We start from the raw sequence: 16850 nt of genomic DNA, 5'->3' as shown, positions 1-16850 counted from the left end.
GCTGCTGTGATATCTCAACGGGTCATGGCAGACAGCGGGTATCAACCCCGCCCCACCCCCCCGATACTGCCAGAGTAATTCCTGTGGGTCTAGAGGGAAACACAGAGTCAACTTCTGTAAAAACAAATCCCAAGCATTCCCTGGAGCAGCCCTAATAGCCCAGATTAGTCCAATCTCATCAAAGCTCAGAAGTTAAGCAGGGTTGGTAGCTGGAGGGGAGGCCACCAAGGAAGACGGGGGCTGCAGTGCAGAGGAAAGCAACAGCAAACCACCTCTTGCTCATCTCTTGCCTTGAAAACCCAGTGAGGTGGAACTCCATGGGATCTCCATGAATCAGCTGCAACCTGACAGCTCACTTTACTTAGATCAGCGGCATTTCAGACAGTGCTGATCGGTTGACTGTTGAAGCTTTCCCAGCAGGAACCATCATACCATTATCCCTTTTCCTCATTTCTTTACTTCCTTTCTCTCAGAGACTTGAGGCAGATTGCAAGAATTAAAAACAACGTAATAAAAAAGTAAACACAATACAAAACAGCAATACTTATAATATAAAAACTATCTAGAAAGTTGGTTGTTGTAGATTTTCCAGGCTTTGTGGCCATTTTCTTGGCATTGTGTGACCTGACGTTTCACCAGCAACTGTGACTGGCATCCTCAGAGGTGTAACTCAGAAAACTGGAGTTCTCTCTGGGTCAAATATTTTCTGGGTTACACCTCTGAGGATGCTAGTAGCAGTTGCTGGCGAAACATCAGGTCTCACAATGCCAAGAGCACGGCCACGCAGCCCGGAAAATTTACAACCAATGGACTCCAGCCATGAAAGACTTTGACAACATATCTTGAAAGTATCCATAGACAAAATGAGCTCCTTTTCGTAACAGTGCCCTGCTAAACCCTTTTCTTCTGCGCATTACTTTGAATAAAGTAGGAGTCAAGTAGCACCTTTAAGACTGCTTTGAATGATACTGGTGTGGAGAGCCTTTCCTGGCTCAGCAGGTAGGCCATTCCATGAGGTGAGGCCACAACAGAGGTGCTCAGGGGGAAGGGGCTGTTGACCTTCATTGGCAGGGTGGCACTTACAACAGATCTTCCTCCGATAAGCAAAGCAATTGGAGCAATTGGGAATTGTCAAGACAGTGTGCGTTTGCAATAAAAAAGGCCAACGCCATGCTGGGAATTATTAGGAAGGGAATCGAAAACAAATCAGCCAGTATCATAATGCCCCTGTATAAACCGATGGTGCGGTCTCATTTGGAGTACTGTGTGCAGTTCTGGTCGCCGCACCTCAAAAAGGATATTATAGCATTGGAGAAAGTTCAGAAAAGGGCAACTAGAATGATTAAAGGGCTGGAACACCTTCCCTATGAAAAAAGGTTGAAACGCTTGGGGCTCTTTAGCTTGGAGAAACGTCGACTGAGGGGTGACATGATAGAGGTTTACAAGATAATGCATGGGATGGAGAAAGCAGAGAAAGAAGTCCTTTTCTCCCTTTCTCACAATACAAGAACTCGTGGGCATTTGATGAAATTGCTGAACAGACAGGTTAAAACGGATAAAAGGAAGTACTTCTTCACCCAAAGGGTGATTAACATGTGGAATTCATTGCCACAGGAGGTGGTGGCAGCCACAAGCATGGCCACCTTCAAGAGGGGGTTAGATAAAAATATGGAGCAGAGGTCCATCAGTGGCTATTAGCCACAGTGTGTGTGTGTATATATATATTTGGCCGCTGTGTGACACAGAATGTTGGACTGGATGGGCCATTGGCCTGATCTAACATGGCTTCTCTTATGTTCTTATGAAATGTGCAGCCACCTCTGCTTCAGATGTGGTATATTATGGCAGCCAGAAAAGGGGGGGGGGGGCAATCAACACCAGGAGAAATGCCAAACAGGCCATCAGAAAGAAATACTAACTGCTTCACGACTCAGCTAATGCAGAAATAAATGATAAAGATCTGAATAGGGAGAAATAACAATGAGGATTTGCTAGTCCAAACTGGGGATGGGCACGAACCACATTTTTTGCGGTTTGGTTCATGGCTCAACCACAAGCCGAACCGCGAACCAATACGCCAGTTCACAAATCAACTGATTGATATTGGTTCATGAGCCATTTACAGTTTAAACTCAGCTTTCTGCTCCCTGAAAAAAGTGGTAGAGAGCAGAAAGCAGGGGTTTAAATTACCCTAAGCCATTTAAGTCCTTGCTCTCTGCTCTTCACGAACTGCTTCAAAATCCGTGGAAGTTCACAGTGGTTCCTCAGTCTGCAAACATTGCTTCGCAAACCACAATCTGGCTAAAATTCACAATGAACTTTAGTTCATGAGCCACTCTGTGCCCGTCCATAGTCCCAACCAGAGCTCTGATAGCAGGAAAAGCTACCAGGCAACAAAATGAGCTACACCTTACATATATACATACTTAAGTGCCATTAGGTCACAGCTGACTTACGGCAACCTCAGCAAGGAGGTTTCAAGGCATGTGAGAAACAGATGCTTTGCCATTGTCTTCCTTGGTGGTCTCCCATCCAAGTATTGACCCCAAGTACTGACTGCTTAGCTTCTGAGATTTGACTAGATAGGGCTATGCCATGCCACCTCCTCTGATGGTGGAAAGTGCTGTCAATTCACAACTGAATTATGGTAACCTGTAGGGCTTTCAAGCAGCAGACACTGATAGAGGTGGCTTGCTACTGTCTGCCTCTCCGTCACACCACTGGTATTCCTTGGATGTCTCCAATCCAAATACTTACAAGATCAGGCTAGTCTAGACCAGGAGTGTCAAACATGTGACTCGAGGGTCAAATCAGGCCCCCGGGGAGCTCCTATGAGTCCTGCAAGCAACTCACTGTCATCTGTTCTTTCTCTGTCTCTTGCTTCCTTCTGCATCACAGTTTGCTTTGCCAGGCTCATTCAATCGCATGGGAGCTACAGAGCAAAGCCTCTATTTTCTCTATTGGTTGACCAGCACATGAAGCAACTTATGTTCAAAAGCTCACAATGCTCAGCCATTTCACGTGTTCCCTTGGGTCTTAAGCTCAAAGTATTGACCATGAGATTTCTGTAATGAATGTCAATAAATATAAAGTAGGTTTGCAACTTACAGAAACACACACTTGAACAGCATACTCAAGATTGCTACAGCACAGACACTGTCTCCAGATTTTGATGCAAAATTTTTTAAAATTGCTGAACATTTATATCCCACTCCTCCCAAAACAACCCAGAGCGGCTTCCAACAATATTAAAATCAGTACAATAAATACAATAAAATGGTTACATATCAATAAAATCATATATAATACTATAAAACAGGCGTCATATATAGCAGACTACAGTCAATAATAATAATAGTGGCCATGTGGCCTGCTGATCTAAGTATTCTTATTGCAAAGAACCCACAGCAAGAGGTGTCAGTTATCAGAAAACGCTAGATAAAATGTTGCAGGAGTGCTAACCTTTTAAGCATATTTTATTTTGAGTTTTTAAAAAATCTTGAACTGTGTTTGTCTGTGATCTTTATAAAGTTTATATCTCCACTACCTGGTATTACATTTTATGACATACATGGCCCGGCCTGACAAGGTCTCATTTATGTCGGATCCACCCCTCAACAAATAAGTTCAACATCCCTGGCCTAGACCATCCAAGTCAGGGCGAGCAAGATCTTAAGGCCTGCTACATTTCCTTGAGAGCAGGATTTGGAGTTCCTCACTCCTCAACAGGTCTCATAATCTCCCCAGCTCAGGTTTCCCATCTGTAAAATGGGAACGCCAAAGGTCGGTCTTGTTGGATTAATACAAGGCTGGCCCTGGTGAAGAGTCTAGGACTTAATGCTGTGTTTTGAGTTCATGCTGTCAGAGGACTTACAACAAAGCACAGAGGAGAAAGAGAAAATTAGCCCAAAGGACTGCAAAAATCATCTAGGGGTCGAAGTGGACCATACACTGAACATGAGTCAGCAGTCTGATCTGGTAGCTAAAAAGGCAAATGCAGTTTTGGGCTGTATCAACAGAAGTATAGTGTCCAGATCACGTTAAGTGACGGTATCGCTTTACTCTGGTTAGACCTCACTTAAGAGTATTTTGTTGAGCTCTGGGCAACACAGTTTAAGAAGGATACAGACAAGCTGGAACACATCCCGAAGAGGGTAATGCAGATAGTGAGGGGTCTGGAGACCAAGTCCTATAAGGAAAGGTTGAAGGAGCTGGGTTTGTTTAGACTGGAGAAGAGACAACTGAGAGGTGATATGATCACCATCAAGTACCTGAAGGGCTGTCCTACAGAGGATGATGCGGAGTTGTTTTCTATGGCCCCAGAAGGTTGGACGAACCAACAGACTGAAATTAAATCAGGACTTCCTGACATAGCAGTTCCTCAGTGGAACAGGCTTCCTTGGGAGGTGGCGGGCTCTCCTTCTTTGGAGGTTTTTAAACACAAGTTAGATGGCCATCTGACAGCAATGCTTATTCTATGAACTTAGGCAGGTCTTGAGAAGGAGGGCAGGAAAGGTTGCATCGATGCTTAGTTCTCATGGCCCTTTCTAACACACCCTTCAAAGCTTGCCTGGTCAACTGAGCAGTGCTCTCTGCCTGCTCTGTCTGTAGCTTCAGCATTTGCTTTCCTTGAGCTGCAGAACATCACACCTGGATTCAGATATGGTGTTTGTCCACTGTTTGAGACAGGATGATCACCACCTAGGGCCAGGAAGCAATTTTCTCCAGGTCAATTTGGCCAGGGATCCTGGAGGCTTTGGGGGGTTGAGGGGGGGGGGGTTGCCATTTTCTAGGTATGGAGTAGGGGGTAATGGTATTTGTGAATTTCCTGCATTGGGCAGGGGATTGGACTAGATGACCCTGAAGATCCCTTCCAACTCTGATTCTATGATGGGTTGCTGACCATAACATTTTGCAAGAGGCAGAAAGGGAATGAGATCTGTGGTGATCTTTGCCAGATGGATGGTGAAATTCAAATGTTAAGTATCTCTTGGCCTGAAGCCCAAGGAACTTCTTGGGACTGTGCCTGGCAGACCTCAAAGCCGTCTTTAAGTGCAGATGTGAACTGGGCTACACAATGACTTGTTGGCAGCATGAAACTGAAGACTGATCAAGCCAGCTATTAAAAAACTGGCCTTCAAAGCTTGCCTGGTCAACTGAGCAGTGCTCTCTGCCTGCTCTGTTTGTAGCTTCAGCATCTGCTCTCCTTGAGCTGCAGAACATCACACCTGGATTCAGATATGACGGTTGTCCACTGTGTGAGATAGGATGCTCCAGAAGACATGAAACAAGAATGACGCTCTTCTCATTTTCCACACCAGTTTGCCTCCTGGATGGAAAAGGTGACTGACTTCCTAGCCAGACTGAGAACCTTCCACGGCCAGGAAGTTGCCTTCTACCATCTCCTGACCAGTCTTTTTGATGGAGACTAGTCAGACATTTGGCCAAGAGTCATTAACTGTTGAGAAACTTCCCCTGCCATGATGGAAAACCGTGGCTGATCTGGGTCTCCTACACTGCAAATGCATTTCACCATAGCTGGACACAGCATGCTGAGGGCCAAGGCCACCCCAGCCAACGTAAGCCCAGGTTCATCTCAGAAATTTAGCAAGCCCCATACAGTTCCTGGAAGTGGTGGAGCGAATTTGTAGCTTTTACTTTGGATAATGCCTATCAGAAGTAATTCATATTTCCTCTTTCCAACTCCTCAACCGTGCTACCACCCAAAACCATCCTTAGTCTATGTAGGCACATTCAAACCCCAAGGGGAAGACTTGGCATGTGCGAAAGAGCAGATGCAGATCCGGTGGTGTCAATTACAGCACTATAGTATTGTCCCAATATATGTATATGTATATATATATATACATCTGATTATCATTTCTGAATCTCTACTGGAAATATTTTAAGACTTCTCCTTCAGACTGGCTTTGGGGAGCTGTGAAGACTTTAGTCAGAGTTCGGGTAACAGATTCAGGTTGGGAAATACCTGGAGATTTTGGGGTTGGAGTCTGAGGACGATGGGAGTTTGAAGAGGCTTCAATGGCTATAATGTCATAGAGTCCACCTTCCAAAGAGACCATTTTCTCCACGTGAATTGATTTCTGCTACCTGGATATCAGTTGTAATCCCAGGATATCTCCAGCCACCACCTGAAGGTTGGCAACCCAGCCAGAATAGACAAAGGGATTTACAACAGTTCATTTTCAGTTACTTACCTAGATAGATTTATTTGTGTCCCTTTTCCCCAAAACATCTGACAGCATACATGTTCCTACCCCATGTACCCTTTCTCCTCACAACAACCCTGTGAGGTAACTAGGCTAAGAGACAGGAACTAGCCTAGGGTCACCCTGTGACCTCATGGCTGAACAGGAATTTAGACCTGGGTCTTTGCAATAGCTGGCCAGGGTTCCCCAAGATGGTGGCCACCAAACTTTTCAAAAAGTGGGCGGAGCCACTGAAGGCAAGGCTTTTTACTGGCTCCCCTCATTGAAATGAAAGGGTTTCCCATGTGGCCGCAAAGTATGGAGGGAGATGCTGCATTTGGCTCCATCTCCCGAAGCAGCCATTTTGGGAGTGGCACTCTCCACACCCTGTCAAAATTCCACCGGTGCTCACAGGCTCAGAAAGGCTGAGGATCCCTTCTCTAACAATGACACCGTGCTGGTTACTAATCTTACCTCAGAATGTTAAAGTTTATCTATTTATCCGCAGTTTCGGAGCAGATGAAAGGCCAGTCTTTTGAGAAGGCTTGCAGAGTGAGTAGTTTTGAAGGGCAACTGCTTGGACATTTAAAGGTCTGTTATTTTAGTGACAGTTGGACATTTTAATGAGTATTAGTTTTTACTGTTAGTATACACCTTGGGTCGCAACTTCCCAGGAAAAAGGCAGGTTCATGAATGTTTTAAATAAATAGCATGTTTTTATCTCATCCTTTCTTCAAGGGGGTGTACACAGTTCTCCCCCTCCTGCTACCAAGATATGGTTGCAGGATACATCAGACTTGGGTTGGGGTCTTGCAGGGCCTAGATGGGAGATCTGAGAGCCAGTTTGGCATAGTGGTTTAGTGTGCAGACTCTTATCTGGGAGAATCAGGTTTGATTCCCCACTCCTCCATGTGCAACTGCTGGCATGAGTCAGTCACAAGTTCTTGCAGAGCTGTTCCTCTCAAGAACAGTTTCTGTCAGAGCTCTCTAAGCTCCACCCACCTCACAGGGTATCTGTTGTGGGAAGGGGAAGGAGCTTGTAAACCTCTCTCCTTCGGGTAGTGAAGTGTGGGGTATAAATCCAATTTCTTCTTCTTCTCCCCAACAGGGACTCAAAGTTGGCTTACAGCATCATTCCCTTTGGGGAAGGGCTGTGGCTCACTGGTAGAACATCTGTTTGGCATTCAGATAGCCCCAGGTTCAATCCTTGGCAGCTCCAGTTTAAGGTGGTAGGTGATGTGAGAGACATCTGAGATCCTGGAGAGCCACTGCCAGTCTGAGTAGACAATACTGGACCAATGTTCTGGTTCAGTATCAGGTAGCTTCACATGATCTGCAGGGAAGCCCCTACATACTGGCTTGAATTCCATTTCAGAGAAACGTGGGATTATAAAAAGTTGAAACCATCCACCCCAAGAATTTAGAATGAGTCAAGCTATAAATTACTTCCCACTGAAACCCATACCATTTACTCCCATGTAAAGTTTTTCCAAGCAAGATATCACAAATATTCTGAGCCTCAGCTGGACTGAGCGTGCCTTAAAAGACTCGTGGTTTACTCTAGGGAGGTCTGATTCCGAGGAAGACTCAAAGCCAAAACATTCCAGTGGACTTCCTACTGTGCTGCAAGCCCAGATTGTAAAACAACAATCTGGCCTCCTTTAAAAAAAATTAAAAAGGACAGAAAGCTTGATAAGCAGTACACTGAGGGATGCTTATTTTTTTTAATGATGCCAGATGATCTGGAGGCGTGGTTTCTAATTTTGTGAGAAAGAATTATCATTCATCCCTCCAGTAAAATGCAGAGTCAAAATCTGTGGAAAGCAAGACGGAATAGACTCTCTTGACTCAACAAATCATAGAGGGAAATTATATTGTTTGATTTATTGAAAGAGAAACAGCCGGACCTCTCTTATACTCCATAAAGAAGGTCCCTCAGTAGATGACCTTTAGACACACACAATCTTCCAAATAAATTGCTCCATTGACAAAGAACTGATAATATTGGGAAATAGGGGCCTAAGTCAGTGGGGTAGATTCAGCCATCCTCCAAGTGGCCTCAGTCTTCCTCCAACTTCAATGGTTCTTCCACCAAACAGAAAAGCTACTGAAGTTAAAAGATGACTCCTTAGATTGAGGCTTCAAACCTGAGCCAAAAGGAAAAGCTGGGTATTAATATTGTAATGAATTAATTTAAAAGTTAATAAACTTTGCTCAATGGAATGGTAGGATTGGGGTAGGATCCAACCCAATGACTCCAAATGGGGACATATGTCACCCCAAGGAGTGTTGTAAAAATCCTGCAGGCATTCAGAACTTTCAGGGGCACCCTAACCTAGATAGGCCAGGCAAACCCAATTTCGCAAGAAGCTAAGCAGGGTTGACACTGGTTAGAACTTGGATGGGAGACCTCCTTGGAATACCAAGTCAAGAGGATAGGGGCAGGCTTTATTCGGCCACCTCTCTGGATATCCTCCAGGCCCCAGAGGGTGACATGACTTCCAGGTGCAGACATAAAAGAAGAAGAAGAACAACAACAACTTTCAGAGGCAAATACAGTTGAGGCGTTTGAGAGTTCTAGACAATCTCCCCCCCAAACTAGATTATTGATAGTGGCAATTGTTAACCAATGGAGCTGCCTTATCTTGGGCCACAGTGGTTCTGTCCACTCTGACTACAAGATGCTTTCCATCATCTCAGGCAGAGAAGTCCTTTGCAATATCCGAGTTCCTTCATTGCTGGGGGATTGAACCCAAGACCCGTCTGCAAAGCCAAGGTTCTGCCACTGAGTCAGACAATCCCTGCAAGACTGCTGGTCAAAACAGCCAAACTCTCATTGACTCTGCCTTGCAGCAGCTGTTCACGTTCTTGGGCAACCCATCTGCTGCTTGATGTCCTGTCAACTGGAGATGCCAGGGATTGAATCCAGGGCTTCTGCACTAAACCCTGTGCTTTGCTACTGAGCTATAGGCTTTTCAGCAAGGCTGGTACCTAAATATTTGATGCTGACTCTTAAGAGGCTGAATGTGGTGCCTGAGAACATCCTATGGAGGCCCTGGCCTCCACCACATCAGATCTTATCCCACTGAACTTCCTCTTGTCTCTATACCTCCTTACAGTCTACAGAGCAACCCAAAATCACACACTTAAATAGCCCCAGCCACTTGTAGTGCTGCAGAAGTGCCAGCTGAAATCCACCAACAGCCCTCTCCTATAATTGATTTGCAGGAGAAAGAGAAGACAGCACCTCGTATGAGACGTTGTGCTAAGCCACAGCTTGCACCTACTTTATACTTCAGAATCCAAACCGAGGGCTAAGAATCCAACAGGTAAAACCCTGGGTTGATAGTTGCTTTTTCCGCTTATGTTTCTCATCAGTTTCATTTCACTCCCAGCTCCGTGACAGAGGCCGAGTGATGGGCATAATTATGGTTTGTCAACAGTCATCACTCCAAACCATGGCTAGCACAAACCATGGCTTGTGAACTCACAGCTGACCATGGCCTTGCATTCCTGTTTGTCACTAAATGGGGGGAGAAAAACCGCACAGATTGACAGTTCTGACATTGCATGCATCCACAGTTTGGTTGGGAAACACCAAAACCAAAATTGTTACTGAAAATGGATGTTTTGCCCTGAGATGGCATCTTCCTTCATTCTTATTATTCAGAGTTGCACTCAAGAGGTCTTACTACTTACTGCCCAGTCCCCAGTTTTTCAGCGGAGCTTGCACAGAGGTCAAACTCAATGCTTTAATTTCAAGGACAATAATATGAGAGGTGGTAGGGACTGGAATTGGTTTCTACAAACCTCAACATCAATGCAAAATCAAAACCGATTGCAGAGCTTTCAACAATGAGAACTGATTTAAGAAAAACAGTTCTCTCACTAACAGTAATCTGAATCTTCTGTATAAATAAATGCTACGTAACCTTTCTGTAGATAGTAACGGGAAGCCATAAATCACATAAATTGGGGTCCCTTAAACTGTATTGCTCTAGCTGCTCACATTTGGGTAGACAACACAGAACCACAGAGCTGGAAGGCACACCAAGGGTCATCTAGTCCAAACCCCTACACGATGCAGGAAAATCACAGCTACCTCCCCTGCCATTCCCCAGTGACCCCTGCTTCACGTCCAGAGAAAATTATCAACAGGTTAACAGCTTAGCACATACGGTGCTACTGGACTCAAATGTAGCTCTTCTATTGCAGACCAATGTAACTACCTTCCAGAAACTAGCTTGGAGGTGGTGGAAAGAGCCATCAAGTCACAGCTGACCTACGGTGATCCCACGGGGTTTCCAAAGCAAGAGAGGAACAGAGGTGTTTTACCATTGCCTGCCTCTGAGTAGCAACCCTGGGCTCCGTTAGGAGTTTCCCAGCCAGGAACTAACCAGGGCCAAATCTGTTCAGCTTTCAAGATCTGAGTTCAGGTTAGCCTGGGCCATCCAGGTAAGGGCTTAAACTAGCTGAGCAAAGTTATTCATTGAGCTTAATAGTATCCCACCTGAGTCCCACCCCAGCAGAGCCAAAGTAGCATCTGTGGAGTTCCTTTCCAGGCCCAAACCAGACACAGACTGACACGGAGGTGGCTAAACTTGCTTAACATAAGAGCCACATTGAATATACATCAGGTGTTCGCGAGCCGTAAGACACGAACACCAGATGTTTGAGAGCTGAAAGGACAGGAAGGCAGGCAGGCAAACAGATGGGAGGAGGGAGAGTGGAAAGAAGGCAACTTTAAATGCATTCTCTAAGTCACTGGCTGGCTTGGCTCAGATAAGTGATTTAAAGAGACAAATGTCTTCTCCAAGCCAGCCAGCAGGGTGGTGTGGGCTTTAAGAGCCACACAATATGTGTGAAAAACTAGAGCCACATGTGGCTCCCGAGCCTCAAGTTTGGCCACCCCTGTTAGCTATGGTTGTGGGATTCTGTGCCTTCCAATCATAACATGGACCGGCATTGCTGAAATGAACATGTTTTACTTTTATGTAACTCCAACTTGCCTGCACAGGACAACTTGCCAGTGGATTGGGCCTTGAGGCTTGGAGCCACTGGCTCCAGAACAGACCCAACTGAAAGCGAAGTATGCTCAAGTAGTTCATTCCAAGGCCTGAGCTGACATTCAGCATCCAAAAGGCCCTGAGATTTCTTGCTTTCTTTTCCCCCCCCAAAGCCCAACAACTATGCCTTTGTTTAAAAGAAGCACCTCCACTATTAATAACACAAGTAACAACTTGCCAGATTCTTGGCTCCAGATAGAAGATGGGTTGTGACTTTCCCTCAGGTTTTTTCCTTTAAGGTTCTTTGTTTGCTCCGTCGTTTTGCAAAAATAAACAAAAGCAATTCCACTCCTAGCACACAGCACATCGTCTGGGCCACGTCTGGATTCGGCCCTGACAATTGCACAGGATTAAGTTTATCGACGAGACGGGTCCATTGCGGCGTGTAAAATTACTACTAACCTGCACAAAGCGTTTGTAGCAGTGCAAGCAAATAACCTGGGGCCAGCCTGTTTTACAAGAAAGCCCTGATAAGCTCAGAAGCTCAGTGGAAAGGCTTTCTGGGCAACAGTCAGAAGGAAGAGTTTATATTCCCTTTCTCTTACAAACCCACCATCAAGTAGAGACATGACTTCATTCATAAACACTGCCTGGAATATTTTTATAAATGACCCAAGGTGGGGGTTTTAAAGATAACAGCACAGTGGTATGATTTACAGGCAACACAACGAAAATTCTTCTCAGCTAGAGAAATTCTCCTAGGGAAAAACACCAAAATGGAAAGTCACATCCGGCTACAAATCAGCTTTATCTTAGCAAGGTTACTGAGGGGGGGGGGGGGGGGGCGGAGATAAAAAAAATATAAGGCTATCTAGCTTTATGCTAGGTTCTGAAATGAAATGATAAAATATTAAGTAAATATCCCAAATGTATATTTCGAACAAATGCAATGTAACTATGGCTGGCGGTGGTATTTATTTCAAACCCAGCTTCAGGCTGGCTCACGCAAATGCATTCAGCGTCGGATGCTGCCGCAAGAACTGATGGCCCCTTGTGCCTGAGAATGGGCCCCGGGGACTGAGCACCACAGAAAGGTGTCCCTCTCCCTCAGTCTGAATACAGCCCTTTGAAGCTGGCGGAACCAGTTTGTACAATCAGCTGCCAGCCATCGATGGCACCACAAGCTCATGCACACAGACCAAACAGAAGGAGGCGTGTGTGAATCCCACCCCATGCAATCAAAACAAAATACTTTTATCTAAGGATGGAAATAATGTTGAAGACAGACCGGGAGCTCAGAATCCAGTTCTTCCGGAGACTCAGAGCACCATCCTAAGCCCAGTGATGCCCTCCTGCATCCACTGCAGTCAATGAACTTAGAAGGGTGTGGCTCCACTGAGCATCAACCTCAGTTTTCTATCTGTGAAATGGGCCTTCTCTGTGAGACTGTTACTGCACAAGGTAAAGGGAGAGGGGCTGCGGCTCAGCAGTAGAGCATCTGCTTGACTTGCAGAAGGTCCCAGGTTCAATCCTCAGCATCTCCAGCTAAAAGGGATCAGGTAAGAGGTGATGGGAAAGGCCTCTTCCGGAGACCCTGCTGCCAGTCTAAGTAGACAAAACTGACCTCGATAGACCAAGTACAAGGCAGCTTCCTGTGTTCGTGGGTGTTCCTGTTTCCCACACTGAAGCACCACAGAAACAAATACTGCTGAAATTATGCAATCCTCTGGAGCCGTCCTGCCCCCTGGAAACGAGAATCCATCCTGCCATTAGATTCCAAATAATACCAGGCCAGCCTAACCAAACACTCACGATCTGACCAGTATGGGACTTGATGGATGGATGGACAGACAGACGTGCATTTCGTTAAAATATGAGAACTGCAGACACTCCAGACACTGTGTTACTTGGGTTCGAAGCCGTGGCTCTCTGTTCCGGCCAAAATGTTCTCGCGACTTCAAAATACGGCTGACTCAGCCGGCCGCCCCCCCAGGGCTGACCTTTGGGTTACATCAGGCTGCCCAAAGCAGAAGTGAATGAAGAGCGGAATGGAACACATCTATGACACCCTCTCCCACCCCCCCACCCCCACCCCCCCAGGAAACCGAAACCAGTCCAGAGCTGCTGGGGCTTCCCTGTCCTCCTACAGCACATAAACAAAACCACACCACTCCCTAAAGCAATGGATTTGGAAGAGATATACATAAGCATTTTTTTTTAAAGGAAAGAAGTAGAAAGGCACAAGAATAATTTACCTACGGAGTCAATCTCCAGGAGGCGCTGCAGGTCGCGGATGCTGTGGATCTCGCTGTGAGCCAGCCTTTCAATCACCTCTTGGGGAATCTCGGCTTCCTTCAAAAAAGGGGGAAAAAGCAGCCAATCACTCTCCTCTCTCACTCCAAAAAGCCACCTTTCGAGTGGTCTGCGGGCCCCAGAAGACAGGAGGGCTTGCTCTCAGGACCTTCCCACCCCAGCCCTGCCACAAATTGCTGCATAAATCAGGAAGAAAACAGGGCTTGTTGTTTTTTCCTCTGTTAGAAAAATCTTGCAACTGCATCCATTCCAACCCTGTAGCCGCCAGCACAAATTCTTGCAACTCTGCCTCCAGCCGGCATATCTAGCAGGTGTCCAAACGGATCCTTTTCCAGGAAGCGAGATTAATTCCAGAACCTCCTTATTACAGGGAGGCTTTCTAAGGATATATAGGCGTTTGTGCCTCTCTCTCCCGACACCCCCACCCCGGAAATCTTTCCAAAACCTGGCAAAAGCTCTCACAGAAGCCCATCAAAGAGGCTCCATGAAAAGCCACAATCCACAGCATGTTTACTGGGGAATAAATATGGGTGGGGGGCGTTATTTGCATGCAAAAATGGTTAGGATTTGTGCTGTACAGCAACACCCCTGTGCACGCTTAGTAGGGGGGGAGGTCAACCCCACTGAAATCAACCGCACTGAAATCAACCGGATGGACTCCTGAGTAAACACGCTTGCAATCTGTTTAGTGGGTGTTCCCGGCACCACTGACCACCAGCTGCAGGGTGCCACATCAAGTAAAAAAAGCAGCAGAGTTTGTGAGGCTGCCAATCCTATTGACGCTCACCTGGGAGTAAGTTCCAATGAACTCGGTGGAGTTTTCCTCCGAGTAAAGCATGCATCAATCAGATTGAGCCAAGAAAGATTTTCCTGGTTGTGGTTAGGTTTTTTTTGTCCGCATGTACCTGCAACACATAGTTTTGGGGAGACTCATCCAGGCAAATCTTCCCAGCTGCCAGAGAACTTAACAAATGCCATGAAGTTCTAGGTTTGCAACAGATTACAGTGCCATCTTTGCTTCTCCAACCTCATTATCTTCTTCCCATCCCTCCCCAAAATGTGTGCATGGTGGGTGCCGCCAGCGGAATGATACAGATCCTGAACTAATATTTGGTTCCTCACGTTGGCCAAAAAGGAACGGGATCTCCAGTTCACACGTCCACGGCAAAAGAGATCTAGGCTGCCAGCTTTAAAGCAAACCACCCCCCCTCCACTGGACACTAAATCCTTCCCCAGGAATAGCCACCTGTAATAATCCTCAAGGAGGGGGGGGCGTGAGGCAGACAACTCCGGAGGGATTCCTCAAGAAGCTTGTAACATGCAGGAATGGAAGGAAGGTAGTTGAAATCCACTTTAAAATATTGGCTCCCCTTTGTGTCCCCCACTCCCATGCGGCTGCACCTAGATAGCTCACTTACTAGCCGCAAAGCGACCACAGAACTCGGTGGGGCTGGCATCTCAGCAAAATTTGCCAAGGCTGCCTAGATTTCTCGTTTTGACCTTATAAAGAGAATTTCAGTCCTTGCCGCGGTCGGGGTGTGCGGTGGAGGGTGCTTTGGAATTTCAACCCAGATCTGAGCATCACTTCGAAAACCCCGGGCTCCTAATCGCCTCCTTCTCCGATTTTCGCAGTTTCATTCCGAGTTTCTCATTAACAGGAAACTGCGCTATTAAATTCCAATTCTCGTCTTCTCCTCCGCGTCGTCTCCCGCCCACCCCCCCACCCCCTCCCCGGCGGGCCACAGCTCCACGCCTCGGCAGGCGGCAGAGTCACGCCGACCCCGGCCAAGCCGTCCAGACAGCGGGCGTTCAAACGGGCGCCCGTCTACACGCGTGTCCTTGCACGAGCGTGCAATACAGATCAGAGTGATGAACATGGGAAAGAGACGGCGCGGCGAGAGCTTCCGGATCACGGCGGCGATCTTTTTCCCCCCAGCAAGTGCGTTCTTTCCCTTCTCTCCTGTGCATTTTTTTTTTTTTGGCGTTCTTTCGCCATCTATTTCGGAACGTTTCCAGCATTGGAGAGCGCGGCCTCCTCCTCCCCACCGCACCCCCCCCCGCGACAAGCGTCCAAGGTGCCACCACCAGCCGCCAGCGCCGGCGCCCGCGATGACTTGCACCCTTCCCGCGGGACCTCCCCTCCCCTCCCCGCAGAGCCCCCAAGGCCCGGCCCTACCTCCGCGACGGCGGCGACCAGGTAGCACAAGCCGAGGAGCCAGACGCCGGCCTCGGTCCTCATCGCGCCCTTCGCCCGCTGCGCGCCTCAAGGGTGCTGCGAAGGAGCCCCAGCCCCGCTCCTTGGGCTGGCAAGAGCTGCACCATCCCTCAGCGGGGGAGCCACCGGTCGCGGTCCCTCCGGCTGGCAGAGGCGCCGTCGCCTCCGGGCTGGGGGGGGAGGCCGCTCGGCTCCCTTCGCTCCCCCCCGCCGCCCCCCCCAACGACCCGGCCGGGGGGGGGATCCGCGCCTGGGCGCGTCTTGCCCGAGCTGGGGCTGCCTGCCGGGGGCTCCTGGCGAGCGCGGCCGCCGCCTCCCCTCGCGCTAGACCAGCCGGCGCTCGTGCATAGCCGCGCGGAGCTCAGCAGCGAAGTGAAACCCAAGCAGGCGGCGGCCAAGTCAAGCCCGGAGCGCCGCCGAAACGCCCATCACCTGCTTGGAGACAGCTCGCCCCCTTCCAGACAGGCAGCGAGTTACCAGTCCCTCCTTTCCTCTCGCTCGCGCTCTCCACCCCCCCCCCCCGCTCCGGTTTGTACCCACCCACCCCTGAGCGAGAGGCAAAGCCCAGAGGCGACGCGCATTTGCAAGAGCGAGCGAGCGAGAGAGAGAGAGAGAGGCGAGGGATTGCTGTCCCTTCTCTCTAGCAGAGCCACACGCAGGCACACACGCCCCTCGGAGAAGATCTCAACGCATGGCCCTCGCCAGACGATCCATGTTGCACAAACCCTCTTCCGGGAATGGGTGGTTTTTTTGTTGCTGTTGTTTTATGCAAAACCAAATCAAAAATAACATCGCAGTCTTTAAACAAAAATATTAGATTTGGATTGCGTTTGCAAAGCCACTCGATTTGCACTGCGTTCGCAAAGCCCCTCGATGTGCATTGCGTTCGCAAAGCCACTCGGTTTGGATTGCGTTTGCAAAGCCACTAGAATTCGGACGGGTTTGCAAAGCCACTCGATATGCATTGCGCTCGCAAAGCGCTAGAATTCGGATGGGCTTGCAAAGCGGGGAGGGCTGGCCGCGAATGGACTTTCGCCTGCACTTTTGCAGGGAGAGGCGGAGGAGGGAAGGAGCTCGGCGATCGCTTGCGCCGGGTTCTACGATTAT

At 47.9% G+C, this 16850-nt stretch overlaps 1 protein-coding gene across 1 annotated transcript in view; it reads right to left on the bottom strand.

Annotated features, from left to right (window-relative positions):
* Positions 1-15857, bottom strand: part of PDGFA (platelet derived growth factor subunit A) — a 73539-nt gene extending 57682 nt beyond the window's left edge. Inside the window, exons 1-2 of the mRNA XM_060260844.1 lie at positions 15705-15857; positions 13471-13567 (exon numbers count right to left, since the gene is read on the bottom strand). Of these exons, the coding sequence (XP_060116827.1) occupies positions 13471-13567; positions 15705-15767 (160 nt within the window). The 5' untranslated portion in view covers positions 15768-15857. The remainder of the gene's footprint in view (positions 1-13470; positions 13568-15704) is intronic.
* Positions 15858-16850: the final 993 nt, after the last annotated feature.

Source organism: Heteronotia binoei, chromosome 20 (genome assembly GCF_032191835.1).
Source record: "Heteronotia binoei isolate CCM8104 ecotype False Entrance Well chromosome 20, APGP_CSIRO_Hbin_v1, whole genome shotgun sequence".
In the NCBI taxonomy this organism is placed as follows: Eukaryota; Metazoa; Chordata; class Lepidosauria; order Squamata; family Gekkonidae; genus Heteronotia; species Heteronotia binoei.
This window is presented reverse-complemented; position numbering and strand designations above follow the sequence as displayed.